Source organism: Oreochromis niloticus, linkage group LG18, assembly GCF_001858045.2.
Source record: "Oreochromis niloticus isolate F11D_XX linkage group LG18, O_niloticus_UMD_NMBU, whole genome shotgun sequence".
In the NCBI taxonomy this organism is placed as follows: Eukaryota; Metazoa; Chordata; class Actinopteri; order Cichliformes; family Cichlidae; genus Oreochromis; species Oreochromis niloticus.
Genome location: NC_031982.2, coordinates 19,397,950 through 19,416,776, shown reverse-complemented (window position 1 = coordinate 19,416,776; position 18,827 = coordinate 19,397,950). Strand labels below are relative to the sequence as shown.

Sequence of the window (18,827 nt, the reverse complement as noted above, 5' to 3'; positions counted from 1 at the left end):
CGGGCCGGCTGCTATCAGCAATGCGCCATATGGTTGGCTGCACATCCAAGTAAGCTAAACCTGCGCACATAGTGAGTCTGCTATGGTTCACTTTGGTCCAAGTGATGTTATCAAACAGCAAGTCCTAGGTTATGAGGGGACATCCACATGCTTCCAGATTTTCTGTGACCTTAACAACTCGTGTTTACATTAAAATTCAACTATTAGATAAGTGCCATTCAGTCAGGCTTTAATGAAGTATCACAAGACTGAGTACGGCCTCCAGCTTCCCATGTTCACAACAGAGTATAATCACCACTTAAAGTAGGAACACATGCAGATGAACAGATAAGCCGACCAAGGACAGGAAGAGAGAGAAAACCTGCAGTCGCACACGCACAAGCACAAACACACCTAAAGTAATGCTTTCAAAAGAAAACAGATAATTAGACAAATTAAACCATTACTTAACAAAAACTCAACACCATGACAATCCTGACTTTTTTCTGTTTTGCCACAGGCTTTTTAATCACAGTTTCAAGTAATGTTTAGTGAAACAGGAGCGTGGTTCGAAGGCCTCAGCACCAGTGGCCTTGTAAGAAAGTGTGGAAGGCTCATGCTGACAGGTCAGCTGCAGGCCTCTCAGCTGGAGTACAGCACAAACAGTGCAGCCTGTGTCTGCTTTAATTTTCCCTGCTAAATAAAGTGCATCTTATTCGTGTGCATTAATGTTAGTGTTTAAAAAATACATTAAATCCTTAAATGTTTTATTAAAGAGATCCTCTGTATATGTTTATCGCCAATAAGTCCATAATAAAATATATTTGCATTTCATTTAAAGGTTTTATAGAATCAGAAAACCTTTTCAGGCATTTTTTAGGGAAGTTAAATTTTGAGAAATTACATAAATGTTTTAATGCATTTAGAAAATTCAGGAGTATGAATTACGGCTTTATTGAAAATGCAGTTTGAATTTTATTCAGTCTTTCTTAATAGTTTGTGTTTTTGTGTATAGGTATTTTTCCTGGAAGACTATTTCAACTCTTACAATTGTATATGCAACATAAGATTATTTTAATTATCATATTGCAGATCATGAAAATTTACTGCTGTCAGATTTGATTATTATCATTGTAGAAATTCAGAAATTTGAAAAAATGCACATTATGTAGTCTTGATCTAGAAATAATTCCACTGCATTTAGTGTGGTTGCATGGCCGTGTTAATTACACTCTGAAGCAAATACGTATTTGATATTGATTGTTAGTTTATTAGCGTGGAGTATAATTCTTACTCCCTGTGCGGTTCTATTAAATTTGAGAGCATGACTTTTCCTTTGCTTTTGATTTGAAATTATATTGTAATAGATTGACTGCCCTGAAAAGCACTTCAATCAAGGTGACCATCTGCAAGAGGTTCACTCTAAGTGGCCTCCTTAATAAGCAAATCAGAAGAGTGCAATATTAACAGGCAATGAGAGACAGCTTGGGTGATTAAGCTATGCCTAATTAGTCCACAATTTTGGAGCTTTTTATTGGGAAGGCAGTTATGATGAGGGGTCTTATGCAAAAAGTGCCCTTGTCCTAGTTTTTAGCGGGCAGCGGGCCCCTTGGTGTCCCTTTGGTTAACAGTGGAAAAGGGGGCTGATTGAAGTGCTTTCCTCTGTATGTGTTGTCTTTTTGTATTCATCCCCCTTCCTCACTAAAATTATAATAATTCATAGTTATTCAAGGTAGACTTGTGAAAAGATGCAAAAATTCTAGCATGTCCATAAATTACTTTTAGACTTATTAAAAGGATAAGCTGTCTTACCTTTTTCCCCTAGACAAAGCTTTCTTGTCTCAATATATATATATACAGTATATATATATATATATATACTGTATATATATATACACACACACACACACACACACACACACACATATATATATATATCCTCCTTTACCCAGCCCTAACTGACTGTGTTAAACAGACAGCATTGCATTGTTTGGTGTTGACACATTGTCTGCATTGCATGCAGTGTGCATGCTGAGATTGCTCAGTGGTGGTTCACACTCATTTGGAATTGTAAAAGTTGGCTTTGTGATACTAATTGAAAAACTCCCTGTAGGCATAATATTGACAGCGAGATAGACAAGGCTCTGTGTATTATGTGAATTCACTGTTAATTATTGGATCAAACAGCAAAACAAATATAGCAGTAGAAAAGATGCTGATATGAGTGAGTTGACTAGAATGAAAGAAACTCACTGGAGACCTCGCCTGAGTCTTTTTACTGTCATCATTCACTGATGTAACTTTTTCATAAATGTCTGAATAAACTTACCTTTAGAAAGTTTTAAGATGTTTCAAAGTTTAACCTGTGTTTCTTATTCTTGCTACAGTATGTATTTTTGTGGGGAGTCTCATTTAAAAATGGATGAGTCTGTTCTGCTGTCCATGGTAATAAATATTGCATAATCCTACTTTCTGCAACCTCACCTAGTTAGTTTTTACAATTACTCTAGGGCAAGGCTATTTGCAGGTATATGATTGGATTGACCCACAAACCTGACATCATTCATTACTGTTACAGATGACAAAAACGGAATAATCAATTTTGACTGATTGAAGCCTGTTTTCAGTCATGCATTTAATTCCTACTTATGTTTTACATCAGCTGATGTTATTTAAAGGGTAATGGCTGTAATGCCAAGCTGTGACTGAGATGGTCTCATAATCCATTAATGCCGATCTGCACTGTAAAGCTACATATGTAAGGTCTGAAAAAACACATAAAAAAAAAGCCTTTTATGGGTTTTAAATCCACTTTAAAATGTATATTTTAACCTATAATCCTCTTATTTCATGCATAAAGTTGCATTTATGGCAGTGCATTATTTTGCTATTGAGGCCCAGTGACCTGTGAGCGTTATTTCGTTTGTTTCATCAGTGGTTTTGTGACATCCGTTAAGACATTATGAAATGTCTACTGCATTTGACTGTTGCATAACCATTAGTAGTTTTTAAGCTTTTGATGAAAATTAAAATGGTGCATTTATATTGCTTTGCTAAAGCAACAGTCTGTAGTTGCTGTATTAAATCACTTATATAATGCAAGAATGATCCCTTTTTAATTTGTGAGAACAACAGTCACAGCTATCTGCCTTGTGTGCAGCCTCTCGGAGCACACACAATGTTTCCATCAAGGACAAAAGTGCTGTTCTTCAGGCTTACGACCAGAGCAGGGTATAATTAGGAACTAAATGCTGCTTTAAGTCAGAATGTGGTCTGCGAGCATTTCCAAAGGACAACCAGTCTTGTGGTTTGTGGTTTTTATCATCAAATGCAAATTGCACAGTTGAAGAGGAGTGGCACTGACTCATAGAGTTTATAATATCCAGGAACCTCATCCGCTAAAACATTCATGCGGCGCAATATGTCAAAAGTAACATATTCATGTTTTTTCCAGATAGTAGACAGCCCATTAAACACTAGATTCAGCGAAGTTATAATTTTCTAGAACCTTGCTATTTTGTGAAGAAAAAACATGCAGGAAAGTCCAAAAGCCCTTGGGATCAAATTTTGAACACATGCCAACAACAAGGAAGTAAATGTTAGCCTATGGTGTAAAGAATGGCAAATGACCAAAACAAGTACATAAAACAAACATTCAGCTGTATTCCTAAAATTGAGGCGCTTCAGAGCAACCAGAGTAAATATTATCTGTGTAGTATTTATCATTCATGTGATGAAGTGTGATCTGGAATGGAAAGCCTTACTTATGACCATTACCTAAAAAACCTTATCTTCGCAGATGAATTGTCTAACAGAGAAGCATTATTGGATGTCTCTGAACTGATAGAAAAATTAATATGGTTTCCACTGAAAACGCTGCCAGAGTTGTGATGAGAGGTTCTATGTTGACAGTGAAAACATCTGCAAACACTGAACTGAAATAAGACAGCATGTGTGTGAGTCCAGTGCCTTTTAAGTCATGTGAAGTTTGGCCTAAAATAATTCAGTGAGTTATAGAAATTTTTTTTCAGAGTTTCTTCTGCTTTCATGGTTGTTAAGGTTTTTACCCACAATTTTGGTAGTATTTTTAAATATGAAATCATTGTAACCAATGAGCTCATATATGCCACTGCTACAGTAATCCTAGATACACTTGGGTATAAGATCAGGAATGCATATAGAGAAAGCTCCTATGGAAAGGTAGGCTGGAAGCCAAAATCAGGGAAACTTGGAAGGATGTTATAAACGTTATGAGATGTGGGTACTGGATGGATGGGAATGACAAAAAATGTCCACAATTGGGGGCTCTAGAAACTACCAAGCAAATGCTTACAACTGTGGTCACTAGGCTGAAGAGATAGACCAGAGAAGCAAAGGCCAAGAGAATAAATGGTCTGTTCGCCAAAGATCCAGCAGCAACCTCCCAGAAAAAGAACCAGTTAACAACACAAAGGCAAAAATCTTATTAGGTGTCTCCAGAATGAAAGGCTGATAGCACCAGGATCTGACATCCACACCAACTAGCTGAAGAAGTGGTACTCCATCAACACCTAGCAAAACAAAGAAGCAGGCTGCTACTAGCAGGTACTCATCTTGACTTGCTAACACAGTCATGAAACATCCCTGCAAGGTTATGACACCATCAAACTACCATGCCAACTAGCTCCCTCTCTACAACATGGAAGCTCCTCTAAGGCATCATAGCAACCAAGCTGAGTAGGCACATGAGTCAACATATGAGCACAGCTCAGAAAGGCATTGAAAATAATACCAAAAGGCCAAAACACCAACTGCTGGTTAATAGAGCACTACACCAGGGCTGTAAGACCAGGGAGACCACTCTCAGCACTGTCTGGATGCACTACGAGAAAACCTACGACTCAATGCCCCACATGTTGATACTGGAGTGTTTGGCACTATGGAAGTTAAAGTGTGTTTATAACATCAATCAGCAACTCAGTGGAAGACAACATTTGAGGCCATTTGGCTGGATAAGTGTGGCTAGAAAATTGCAAAGACAGGTAAAGTGATCAAGGGTGAAGGGGTGAAGATACCTGAAGACATAATGGCAGATATACAGGACAGCTACAAACACATGGGTATCGCATAAGCCAAGAGGGACCACAACAAAGATCCATGAAGATCAACCATAGTCAAATATTTCCAGTAGGTAAGACAGGCCCTGAGAAGGTAGCAGTAGGAATAAGAGCTGAACTATTAATACATATGACCTACCACTCATCAGACTGTTACTCAGCTGGAATAATAAGATGGCCACAGTAGGACATAAATGCCACTGATGTCAAGACATGAAAACTCCTTACAACATATGGTGCTCTCTACCCAAAGTCCAACACACTGAGGCTTTACGGCCAACAGAAAGTAGGAGGGCAGAGCCAGAATCCAGGAAAAAACATGAAACATCAATGAATGCTTTAGAAAGATGACTCCAGAGATAAGCTGCTCTAAGATTTCATAACTCAAGACACAACAGTGACGAGAAACTATCATGGAAGACTAAGCCACTGCATTGGATATATCATGGACAGATTGAGGAAGTGGTGGACATAAAGTAATCTGACTAGTGGCTAGAAAAGCACAAAAAACAGGCAAGTAACAGGGGCTGAAGGAATAACTGGAGCAGATGTGAAAGGTAAAGACCAAAGTGGTCCCCACAATGGTAGGAGCAATAAGACCTATAACGCCCAAGCTGGAAGAGTGGCTCCAGCAGATTCCAGGCACATCAGCTGTCCAGAAGAGTACAGCTCTAGGAATAGCTAAGATATTGACACATTTTTACTCACCTTCACCAAAGACATTACTCACAAAAAAAATATATATTTAACAATTGTCCAGACTGAATTTTGAGCCAGCTTCAGCTATCCCTAACATGTATTTACAAACATTCATTTATATTAATGCAAAAACTCTTCTTGATTTGGAAAAAAAAGCTCATAGCTAGTTTATGTAGTCTCTTTTTATCTCCAGCATTGAGTTCTTGCTTTGGAACTTTTGGGGTTGTGGATTTAATTTTTGTTTATAGCTGAAAAAAAGTAAAAAAAAAAGATTCTGGCCGATGATTGTTTCTTGCAGATCATTAATCCTTTCTCTTAGACTCTTGTTTTATTAGCGTAAACTGGAGTGTCCCCAAAAACTGGTGATATAACCCCAACTCTATAGAAATGTTGGCTTTTCGTAAGCCTTTTAAACAATAACACGGAGGACAGTCTGATGTTGAAAAAGGAGATGAAAATGCACACCTTTGACACTGAAAGCTAAAATCTGCATTTTCCTAGTGCACGTGTAAATGCTGAAATGGAGTGCCTGAACATCTTTAACCATGGAAGAAGTTTTTCAGAGACCTACAACACCTTCTACATGCATGTAAAAAGCCAAAATGCATAGACGGGGCTTGTGTACAGGCAGGATTTCAACAATTCAGTTTTAACGAACTTTTGAAAGTAATTAAAGCTGATGGGATGCATTTTTTATTGCCCACTGAGCTTAGCTCGAGGATAAAGTATATTAATTTTGGCAGAGGAATTGTCCCTACATTCAACTTTCTGGGAGATCAGTACAAAGGTCAAGCCGTGTTTTGCTCAGAAATACTTGCGTCTTTGCCGTCATGATATTTGGAACTCGCTTTATGTTGTTTTTGATATAACTTTTTCATGGTCTGAGATAGTACTAATGAGATCACTGAGCTTTATTTTGAATCCAAATACACTGTTGACTCACTGCAGATAATTATACTCCATTGAATCCAGTGGTTTTTGTGGTTCATTTAAACTTTTTGGATACTCGAGTTTTTGTTTTGTTTTTTCTAATGAAAATCTACCTCACAAGCTCCAGCATTTGACTCTCTGATTCCGTGTAGGACATTACAGGAAATGACTTTGGTTAGCCACAACTTTCTTCAAAAAAAGAAAGAAGAAGAAATAAAAAGCGCAAGGCAGTCCGCAATGAAGGCTGTTGGTAATGCAGTGGAAACCCAGTGTCTCCACTCAATGTATGCATGGCGTCTAGCCATATGACACATTTCTGATGGACAGTTTATTAGAATCTTTTTTTAACCTTTGGTGCAAACTACTTGAAAATCAACAAATGGACACTGAAAATATTCAACTGTCATGCCAGACAAATCAATCTCTGACAGATAAATACAACTTGCATTAATGACCAAATGCTGAAAATAGAAAACTAAAACTAAACTGTAAATGTGCCTTCACTCCCACACTGTATAATGTTAGTATTTCATCCTAGCGGTTAAACACTCTCTTGACTGAGCACCCTAAATACAGTTCTCTCAATATTGGTCTTATATTCTTGCAGAGGGCTGCAGTTTAAGTCATCAAGCTGCAGTTTGCAAAGACAAATAGAAACTTGTGGTTTATCCAAGTGGAGTTTGTATTCTAGCGACCGGTGATGAAAACACACATATTTATATGGTGTGTATTTTTCTAATTCTCATTTTGGCACAAACTCAAAAGCATTTCACAAAAAGAATACTGTGATTTGAATGAAATGCAGTAAATAAGAATGTCCACGTTTCTCCCTGTGAGAGGTGTGTTTACTTTGGCGGTTTGGACTCTGGCCAGTGGAGGAGGAATAGTTTTCAGAAATAATCACGGGGCATACATATTACCCAAGATTCTCCTCTTGAAATGGTAAATGATACTCCTCTATATCCCTGTATGCAGGAGTCTGGTTTTTAAGACAGAAAGCTGAAACTCCATGCCTCATTTTGGTTTACTGTTTCACGGGGGCTTAAACACCGCTATAAAGGCCGGGATGTTTGTTCTTAATGTGCTGGAACAGCAGTCTCACTCAGATGGCAGAAATAACTTAGAGAAATTGTAACCCTGCGATTTCAAAGTAATAAACTAGCGGACATTTCACACTGATTTGAAGTATGTGGAAAAATTCAACATATATCAGCATGATGCATGCAATTATTTAAATGGTGAAAATACATTATGCAGCTTCAGCTCGCCTTGTCACTTATTCTCCAAATCTCAGGATCTCTTCTCCCAAAAGAGCCGTCATTTGGTGTTTTACGGTGGTGGTGAGGAAAATTATCTGCCAGTACAAATTCTCTCATAAGGCTATAACTACCTTAAAATCTGGTGACTGAAAATGCCACTGCACTTTAATAAATATGCAGGAAGTGATCGCTCGTATCGGAAAAGAAATATATGAAGATAAAGATGATCATGATAACGCCTTCTGCAGCATAACAGTCCCTGAATCCCCTTAATGTAGAGGTTAGACATTCAGTGTTTTTCCTTTAATTTGTCACATATGTCTGTGAGGTTCTCAGTCAGTTTAAGTTCTCAGTTTAATTTGTCACCTGTCCGCAAATAGACAGAGTAATGATAGTGGTGTTATTCTTACCAGAATAACTTCCAAATTCACTGTTTCTGGTTACCTATTGGTCATTACCTAAAGTAACACTAGGCAGCTTTTTAGATGAAAATAGTGTGAACGTCTCAGAAGCTGTCAGTGGAATATTCTATATTGGCTTAGTTAGTACAGTAAACAGGTAGTATCTATCCTTGTTCGCCTGCGGTAAAATGTTATTCCATCTGTGGTTGTTTACTGTGCAAAGCCATAAACGTCTTCATTCTGTAACCTTATTCAGTTCTCAGACTGGACATCCTTATTTCAGGGCTGAAAGTAGTGAAAATATTGATGGATTGAGGTATTGTGGGTTTGTATGGAGCAAACCCACAACGGCTTGGTATTTACAGTTAAATTTAAACCTCGTGAAGTTGCGTACTTCTGTTAGAGACAAAGTATACATGTCTTTGTTCCTATCTGTACTTAGTTATTTATTTCTAATTATGAACAGGCACAAGAGATGGCTGGAAAAGTCTTGAAAAAGGTTATACAACAGTTGGTTCCTGTACTGAGTTGCATTGCCAACTGCAAAACTATAAATACTTCTTAGTAGACTGTACATCTACTATAGTAACTGTTAATAACTTAAATGTTGTACTCAGGAAAATTCTTGTAATTTATTTCAGTACTTCAGTTTTTTGGTAAAACCATTTTTATGGTTGGTTCTTAACATTTTAACTGCTGTTATCAGTAAAATTTCATATACTTTAAATAAACACCACCGCAATCGGCTGTACTAAATTATAAATAAGAAGAATACAATATGAAATACTGTTGCAGAATGAGTAAGCTCACTTCCAGTATTTCTATATTCACAAAAAAGAGTTTAAGATAGAGTAAATGTCTATTACCAAAACGTATTTTTCATAAGATGTCTCTATCTGTAGCTAGAGGCTTGAACACAAATATTAGAATGCAAACATCAGCTTTCACGTGGCTCATCAGACCAGGTAACGTTTTTCCAATCTTCTGTTGTCCAATTTTGGTGAGCCAGTGTGAATTATAGCCTCGGTATCCTGTTTTTAGCTGACAGGAGTTGTACCCAGTGCAGTCTTCTGCTGCTGTATCCCATCTGCTTCAGGCTTTAACATGTTGTGCATTCGAAGATGCTCTTCTGCAGACCTTGCTTGTAACAAGTAGTCATTTGAGTTACTTCTGTCTTCTATCAGCTCAAAGTAGTCTGGCCATTCTCCTCTGATCTCTGACATCAACAGAGAACTGCCACCCATGGATATTTTCTGTAGAGATCAGCAGGTTCTGAAATAACCAGGCCAGCCCATCTGACACATTCAAATTTACTGAAATCACCTTTCTTTCACATTCTCATGCTCAATTGATCATGGCTACTTGGTTAAACACACTGAGCTGGTGCCATGTGATTGACTGATTAGATCCATCCATCCATCCATTTGCTTCCCCAGCTGTCATAGGGCGAGAGGCGGGGTACACCCTGAACAGGTGTCTGGGTCTGTCGCAGGGCCAACACACAGGGACAGACAACCATTCACACTCACATTCACACCTAGTGACAATTTCGATTATCCAATTAACCTATCCCCACAAGCTGTATGTCTTTGGACGGTGGGAGGAAGCCGGAGTACCCGGAGGGAACCCACGCAAACACGGGGAGAACATGCAAACTCCACACAGAAAGACCCCGGCCTGATGGTGGAATTGAACTCAGGACCTTCTTGCTGTGCTAACCACCGTGCCACCATGCTGCCTGATTTGACTGATTAGATATTCCGGTTAATGAGCAGTATAACAAGCATACCTTAAAAATAAGGTACACAAATTATTTAGTTAACATCTGTCTGAACAAATTAACAAATATTGTAGAGATTCAAATAAGATTTTTCAGGGAAACGAGAGAAAATCAATTATATTACTTATATTTAGAGATAGAATCAGGCATAATCATTATATCATTATAATGCATTGTGTCACACGTTTAAAAAAACATACACCCTTGATCCAAAATGACTGTAATAAATGTTTAGAAAGGTAAATTATTTATGCATAGATTTACCTTGTTCTCCCTGCTGTGTCTTTCTCATTGGTAAAATAATTACTCGTTACTATTTGAAGTGTTCTGCTTCTTGCATTCATAGAAGCAAAATTCGATTTCTTCACATCCAGACATGTAATTTGTGTCTGAAACCGACAGATGCAACTGCAGCCAGGGAGTCAGCTGCTCTGAGTAAACGTCTGTCTTTAATTTGCACTATTTGCTCTGGATCACTGGACCAAAAAAACAAGACTGTGTGTGTGTGTGTTTTTTTTAGCCGCACCTCCAGGCGCACTGTACGGCATACGTGTTAGTTTATGTGTCTTATAGTTTTGCTGCAGTGTGGCTCAGAGAACAATGATAGTGCCTACATGACAGCATTAAATATCCTGGTGATCTAGCCTTTAGTTTAGGCGGCCTGTTTTTTCATTTCCACTCTTCTTGTCATGCTCTGCTAAAAATTAATGTTGTCGTTTTCAATACAGTCACATTTGTCAATGCCCAAAAGTGATCCACAGGCAAACAGCAAGTCAGTCACTGTGACCTATTAGAATGGAAAAAGTTTCCCTGACTGGAAAACCACACCTGAGTTACCACGTCACCCTCATATAAAACGTTCAGAAGCTGAAAATATATAAGGGGTAAAAAAAAAAAAAAAGCTGCAGGGAATAAAATGTCATTTTTGTCAGTGTTAAAATTTTCCTCATGTCGATCAGTTTACCACTGGAATGAGCCTGCATGCTGCAAGTGAAACTGATGCTGTTGAGTCAGGGAAGTTTAGCTTTCACTTTATCACAGTAAGACTGATAGAACTCTTCAATGAATCCACTGATGTGGTCAAAGTACAGGACTTTCTAATATTTATCTACTGTATTACTGTCACTCATATCCGGTGAATTTTGGAGGAAGGAAACTGGATTTAATTTTTTTCTCCACAGCACCACGAGCCGGGTTCCAGACAGTTTGACAGTTTTGAAGCAGCTGTAAAGAGAAATTAATGTCTAAGTCTGAACTGATTTTCATGCTCATTTCAGATCCAGAGTCTACATCTGCAGCGAAATATTTACACTTTTATGTTGTTCTTGTCATTTTAACTGCCATGTAGCTGAGTTGTAATAGATGTTTGGTGTTTGAAATTTTGTTTGAAATTATCTATTTTGCACACTATTCCTATTTCCACTTCCATATCCTTTGGTTAACTCCGCTGCTTTCCCCCTGATTTGCAGGTTTACACCGATGATGTGCTGACAAAAGAGGAACAGTTAGAGTTTTTGTACAGAGCCAGGCAGAAATGTGAGGCCATCATCAATGCAAAGCAGAGGATTCCTGGTGAGTACAAACAAATCTTTCAGTCTTTAGCCATATGAGTGGCTTTGTGAGTCTGCAATGACAATACTGTTATTCTTCAGGGGGACTTGAACTTTCAGTATTGAATTTCATGGCAAAACAGTCAACAGCCACATAGGAGATTTAAGTAGGATTCATCATCAGGGGGCCGGAGGAATATCTGTATAAAACAGCATGGCTCTTTAATATTTGTTCACATATTTCATTGTGTGCTACAGCTGTGGATTGAGTGCAGTCATGTGAAAAAAATCACAGATCCCTAAATCCAGAATTAAACCTTAAATCGCCTGTAGGATGTCTTTTAGCTGGAGACTCATTTTTAACCGGGGGCTTGAAATGGATGTGCACCGCTTCTCTTGCAAAAGCTGAAATCTGTAAAAAACAAACAAACAAAGTTAAATGGCATATCTGCACACCTGACCCCAACCCCTTACATTTTGTAGACTGGGGAAAGTGGTGACACAGATGGTAAATTAAAGCCGATCTTTAAAAATTAAATGTGGGGACACTTTTACTAACACTTTATATCATGGAGTACTCATGGATCCACTTAATCGTAACAGTTTACGCCTGCAGTTTTATTTGTTTGTAATGGTGAGCTGTAACTATTCTATTAGCGCTCAAATCAAATTTTGCTGGATAAATGGTGGGCTTGAGTGGATAACTGGATTTACTGTGAGAAAGTCTGGCTTGCCTTTCCCTGATATTTAAGCGTGTATATATGCTATTTTACTTCAGTGTTAACTAGGCTAGCTGCTAAATCATTGGTTTTGTATAAAATCAGATGGCATTAAAATCTGTGAACAAAATGTTAATAGTTTTAGTAGTAGGCTCTAATGCTTTGCTTAGATATGGTCTACAATGTTAGTTTTCATTTAGTTTTTGTGTTTAATCGCTGCAGTGAACACGACTGAGATGTAAGACACACAAGGAACATTGGAGACTCACACTTAACTTTCCGATTAGATACATTATTATCACATTAAGATACAAATGAGCAAAACCTACAAATAAAGCCAGTGGCAGCTCTTGCACAGCAATTACACTATGTGTCTTTATTATGTGTCCTAATCATGATGCTTGTCAAGTTCACTGGAATGAAACTCAACTATATAAATCATCAACCTATTTTCACCTCTCAGCTGTTTCCACTTTTACGTGAAAACACAGGTTGGAGGTACCACTGACTGTCACCATAATTTTGGTAAACTGTGGGGCAATTAGTGAGATTACGGTAGGCATATAAATACTACAGTGAAACGTGTGTTGGGTGGGAATGCCTGAGGACCGTACGAATGGAGGAATTGCTGTCATCGAAATCAACATTCATGAGACGCTTTGCACTGAAGATTTCTTGTTTAATGTGTGTGTGTGAGGGGTGGGGTGTGGGACATGAACGCACTTATCAAGGTGTGCTGTGGTTTATAATGGGAACATTGCCTGCAGGTGTGCGTGTGCATGATATTGTAGATTTGATTAACATTTAGCGCATGCACAGGACATTGGTTGCTTTTGGTTCATTGTTTACTCTGTTAGCCAGATTGTGATTCTCCTCATGCCAAAGCAGAGTAACAAAGGGATTACAGAGTCAATGTTTGTCATGCAAATCACCCAGTAAAAGGGGTGTATTAGAGAGATAACAGATACAAATCCATAAGCTCGTCCCTAATAGCTTCTGTATATCGAATAAAATGTCTTGTTTAGCTACAGATTATTATTACAAGATAACTAATAGCTGAAAACTGGAGGAAACCAATCAAGCGGAATGCGTGAAATTGAAATGGGATCACGCGTTTGGAAGGTGCCGCTTTATTTGCCTTTTACTATTGGTTTCCAATAGTGTGATTTTCCACTACCTGCTAAAGGTTTTTTAATTAAAAGATTTCTGTCACAGGCGCATTTGTCAAAGGCGTTATCACTTAAAAATAGTTTGGGGCTTTCCGCTTGTGAGGAAGCTCCCCAGTGAATTCTAGCTGAAGCTGGAGGTTCAATGTGGAGTGCAGTAAATCCCCCAGAGGCTGCACAGAGCAGCGCCTCATTGCTGCCGAGCTGAAATATAATGTACGAGGCGGAGGATGCCATCAGACATGGGAGGTGTACCGAGAGAAGGCTGTGCGTATGGAGGGAGAAACCAATCAACAGTGAAGTTTACCAAGAACTGTGGAAGTAAACTGCATAACCAGCAACATGATGAACACAAGCTTGAAAGTAAAGAGTGCATCGGGACGCTATGTTGATTGAATGTGATTGGTGACTTGTTTGAGTGTGACTGTTGATTACAAGAGCTTAAACTAATCAACTGATGCTGTTCATACTTCACCATAATAAGTAAATAAATAAATAAAAGGGACCGTTTTGCCTATATTTCGCTGATATGTTCAAATCACGGACCATTCTTGGAGCAGTTGCAAGACATTTTTTGTGAACTGTAAGTTGATGGTTACATTTAAAACCTCAGCTTTGTTTCCTTTGTCTTCTCTGTGGCTTTCCGAAGGCTGAGCTCGAAGGCGAACCTGGTCCTGGGGTGTTTTTCAATATTTATGGCTATCTGAAGAGCGCCATTTTCCTGCAGACCCCAGCACACTGTATCGTCATGTGGTTGCTGTCATTCTCCCAGTTGATTGTTTGGAGAGGAATTCCACAGCCAAACCAATCATATTATTTTCTCTTTAACCCCAGTGCATTGTGGTCACATGAAATTCTTTGCCCTCCAAACGATACTCCTTGTAAATGAAACACATAATTAAAAACGTTTACTTCCTGGCTCAGAACACAAAAGCTATTGTTGACTGTTCCCTGTAGTTACATTACCCATGTGGTATGTCCCAACTTTTCATGGTTTTGATAAATATCCACTAGCTCAAATTAGATTTAAAAAAAAAAAATGTCAGAATTGCTACTTTTGAGAATTGCAGAGGGCCGAGCAGCAGATTTTGTTTGCTTAGGGTTTATGTTCCAGCTCTTACAGCACACTTAACAAGATGGCTATAGGCGCCAATGCAGAGGAGAGCAATCAGTCAAACATCAGAGATCTCGCAGACGAGAATCTATCCTGACATGTTGTAGTGACAGGAAAGGTTGGTGTCACATGTCCGCATGCACCTCCGAGCGCATGCTATTTTCAGTACGAACTACAATGGGATAAAACCTAATTAAACATTTTGCACTATCTTGACTAGACATATGGGAGTATATGTACATTTATATTTTAATCTGGTATAAATAGTTGATAACCACGGCCTTATTGCACTCGCATGTTCCTGTGTCTGCACATTAGGGGAGACTTTGGCACTCAATCTGGACTCTAACAAGCCCATCAGGAATGCCTGACTGGGATTCTGTGAAATGCTTGAGGTGCTGTTTAGGGGGTACATCAGCACAAGAGAGCTGACCTGCATACCTGATGATGCTGGTATGCCGGATGTGACTCATCCTGCATGTAGTGATTTTTTGCTGACCTCTTTTGGAAGGTTGCACATGTCTGTTCAATCACATTACAGCTGAAGAAATTAGAATAACCCTATTACCTTAATAAAGAGTAGAGTCCTCAGTTAAGTCCCCCAGTGTGGTGGAGACTCTAACGGCTTGAGAAGCACATATGCGCTCCTTGCATGTGCTTGATTTGAGATTTTCTTTTTCCCTGTAATGCCAGATGAATTGCTTTAACCTTAACTTCATTTGGATTTGATTTGAACTCCAGAGCCACATCTGGCTGTTTGTAATTATGTAGTGTGGAAGTCATTTAAAATCTGGGTAGTGGGTTTGCTGTGATGTTGAGTAAAATTATAGATATTGTCAAGATTTTGCCATTAAGTTCAAAGAAAGCCTTACTTGCGCTTTCTGATGAAGGATGTAAGTATTTTTCTTGAAAAAGTCATCAAGATTTCAGCAGAAATCACTTTTTAAGAGACATTTTCCTTCCTTTTTGCATTGTGGCGTGAACTTCAAACCATGGGTTGAGATAAACTGATAACACCAACTACTAGCTTTAGATTTATATCTGTAATTGTCTTGCCTATTCTCCCAGGATTTTTTTCTGGCTCTTTAACTGTAATCCTGTGGCTTTTTGAACTATTATAGGAGATTAGGAACGATGACTGCTTCAAACGCCAGCAGAGTAAAATGCAGAAAGTGTAGAAAAATTATCCAAAATTATGCGTTAATTAGGAAAGCTTTGAGTGCTGCTTGAAGGGGAAAGCTGTTGTGCTTCATTTGGGCTTCAAATGTATAAAATTCACCATTTGATGCCTGGGACAAGGTTTTCTTTGAGGGATGCAGTGAGGTTTGCCTGGGGAGGACAGTGGAGGGATGTGGGTTCAAATCCCCAGACCTTGCAGTGTGAAAATAGCTCAACCTTCAAGCTTGTGGTCTGGGTGTAGAATAACATGGAGAATCATTATAAAAGGCTGCATGTATCAGGAGGAACTGCAGTGTGTGTTTTGACATCTGCAGGTCAGAATCAAATGAGTTGGGGGAGAAAAAAACATTCTTCAAACCCCAGTGACATCACAAATACCAAAGTCCCCCCGTAGGCACGTTTATATTTAAATTGTGGTCAAGAAATTTACAGGAAATTGTATCTGTGTGTGTGTGTCGGCGTGTGTGTGTCTGTGTGTTTTGGTGTTTAATTTAAGCCTGTTAGTAGGTGGTCCTATGGTAGTAAAACCTATGGCAAAAGCAAGCAGCAATTCTACTTTTACTCCCAGGATGTGTGGTCAGCGTGATTTTCAAAACTAAACGCAGTTTTTTTCCCACCATGCATCTGCAAGAATCAGTCAGCTCCACTCAGTCTACTCTTTAATTTTGTGCTCCCAGTGACAAGCAGTTAAAAGCAAGTCGTCATTTTGTCAGATGTTTCTTTGTAAGTTTGATTACAGGAATGAGAAAATAATGGATCTACTGCAAAGAGAGGAGAGTTTTAGTTCTATGCTTACCTACTTATTAGTGGTCAAAGTGGGGCAGATGTTTTCAATAATACAACATAAATGCCAAGCCATAAGAGAGGTTTTGCCAAGAATCTGTGGTGAAAGGGACTCCGCTCACACTATCAGTAGGCTCTGTTCCACGGTTTAGCTGAGAATTAGGGGACTGTGTGCACTCATAGGTTTCTTTCCCCCCTTTGAACGTAAAGTTCTTTGTCTGAACTTAGCACAGATGCTTTATGGCAAAGTTTAATGTAGCACAGTCTTTGCTAATAATTTGACACAAAAGTTTCTGTTGTGATCATCGGGATCACCATGCATCTTGTAAAAATCTGTGAAAAGTGTGGAAAATACTTTTTTTGCTTTAATGATTCCTGGGAAACATTTTGCATTCATAATCAGCCTCATTAAAAAAAAAGAAAGAATTATTATCATTAACCAATTCTGTAGTTCAAAGAGAAATATGCTATAACTGTTTTTTATGTGATATTTTTATATGTTAAAAAATGAATGCAAATATGGGATTTCATGATCTTTATTATTATTATTATTATTATTATTATTATTGGTCAATACTTCACTATATAAGTTATTATTATTATTATTATTAAAGTGAAATGACCCAAACCACTATGGTCACCTAAGTCCAGACTGATACAAAACTGTAGTTCCTAACACATTTATTAGATGTCTCATAAAAACAAGCAAAAAAACCCAAAAAACCCTAAAAACTAAAAATGACTGAATTCACATTTTTACCTAAATTTGAACAGGAAAAAACTGAGAAGTTTGAGAAGCCATAAATTAATCAAGCATGACATTCAATCACTGAAACAATAGTTTTTTACTATTTTATTATGGTTGTTTTGAAAAACAGTGAATCTGAAAATTCATTTATAGTAAGAATAACTATACTTTAGCATTAAAAATGTGATTTTGATTAAAGAGCACGGGTGTACTGTTGGATTAGCTGTTATAGAACATAAAAATATTTTGGTAATCATAAATACTGTTAATTTAAGGCAGGTGTGGCACAAACCTTACATTTGGTGGTGGTCTAAAACATGTTGAGGACTGTAAATGCAAGAATGTTTTATTGTGATGAGAACTTGAACATTTTAAAATTTAAATTATTAAATATTTTAAAGTAAATATTTTTCCATTTTCAAAAAATTCAAATATACATAACATTGTTGCATTGGGAATAATGATTGGCCAAATAAGACATTTGTTTTACATCTTATCAGCATTTTTTCCCATTCTCTAAAATTTCATTTACCCTAGCAAGAGATCACTCTGTACGTAAATGAATAATCAAATTGGATGTTGTTAATTAATTGAATGTGATCCATCTTAAAAAAAGACTCAAAACATATGATACATATTGAAAGTGAATTATTTAATATAGTGCTGTTATTTAACCATAATTTGCCAGTTAGGGCACCACAATGCAGCTAGTGTTGCAGGAAGTCTTTAAATAAGATCCATGCTAAAACCAATTCCATACAACATTATAATAGTTGTCGTGTTATCAACAGCGGAGCAGTTATGGAAATATCCAGCAGCTAACAAACAAGCCTTAATGAACACACCAGATTCAATGGACAACTTGTTGTCAGCATGCGGGAAATTCCATGGTTGCAAGTCTTAATTATGTGACAATAGATGGGAAGTGGACAGGCATGTGTTTTCTTTTGGTGACCCATGTTTCCCACAAGCAGAACAAAAATGAATAAAAGGGGGGGGGGTCAGTTATGCCACACATGAAATTACAAGGCTGCTTTTGCAGTGCCATTCCAGTGCTGTTTATGTATCGTGTGTCTGCTTTTTAAAATTCAAACAAAAACCCTGAAAACAAGCAGATCTTGGAAATGCCTACTGACCATTACTGCAGTGCTATAGTCATGACAGGATTTGGTTTTAAGCCAACTCTTTTCTTTTCTCTGCAGATGGTTTCTGCTCACCAGATTGGGATGGCATTGTTTGTTGGCCTGAAGGGCCTCCTGGAAAAACTGTATCCACTCCCTGTCCAGAGTATATCTTTGACTTCAACCATAAAGGTAAGCTTGGCCCTGGATACAGTAAGCAGTTAAATCCCTGAATTTTAAATAGAGTTAGGCTGTGCACTGCAAAGTCATTGCAAATCATAACTGGAGCTCTCTCTGAACCCT

General features: G+C 38.0%; 1 protein-coding gene across 2 annotated transcripts in view; it reads left to right on the top strand.

Annotated features, from left to right (window-relative positions):
• Positions 1–18,827, top strand: part of pth1r (parathyroid hormone 1 receptor) — a 49,269-nt gene that overhangs the window by 14,402 nt on the left and 16,040 nt on the right. For both annotated transcript variants that reach the window (XM_019348457.1, XM_005476444.3), the window contains exons 2-3: positions 11,614–11,716; positions 18,606–18,716. In XM_019348457.1, coding sequence (XP_019204002.1) covers positions 11,614–11,716; positions 18,606–18,716 — 214 coding nt within the window. The remainder of the gene's footprint in view (positions 1–11,613; positions 11,717–18,605; positions 18,717–18,827) is intronic.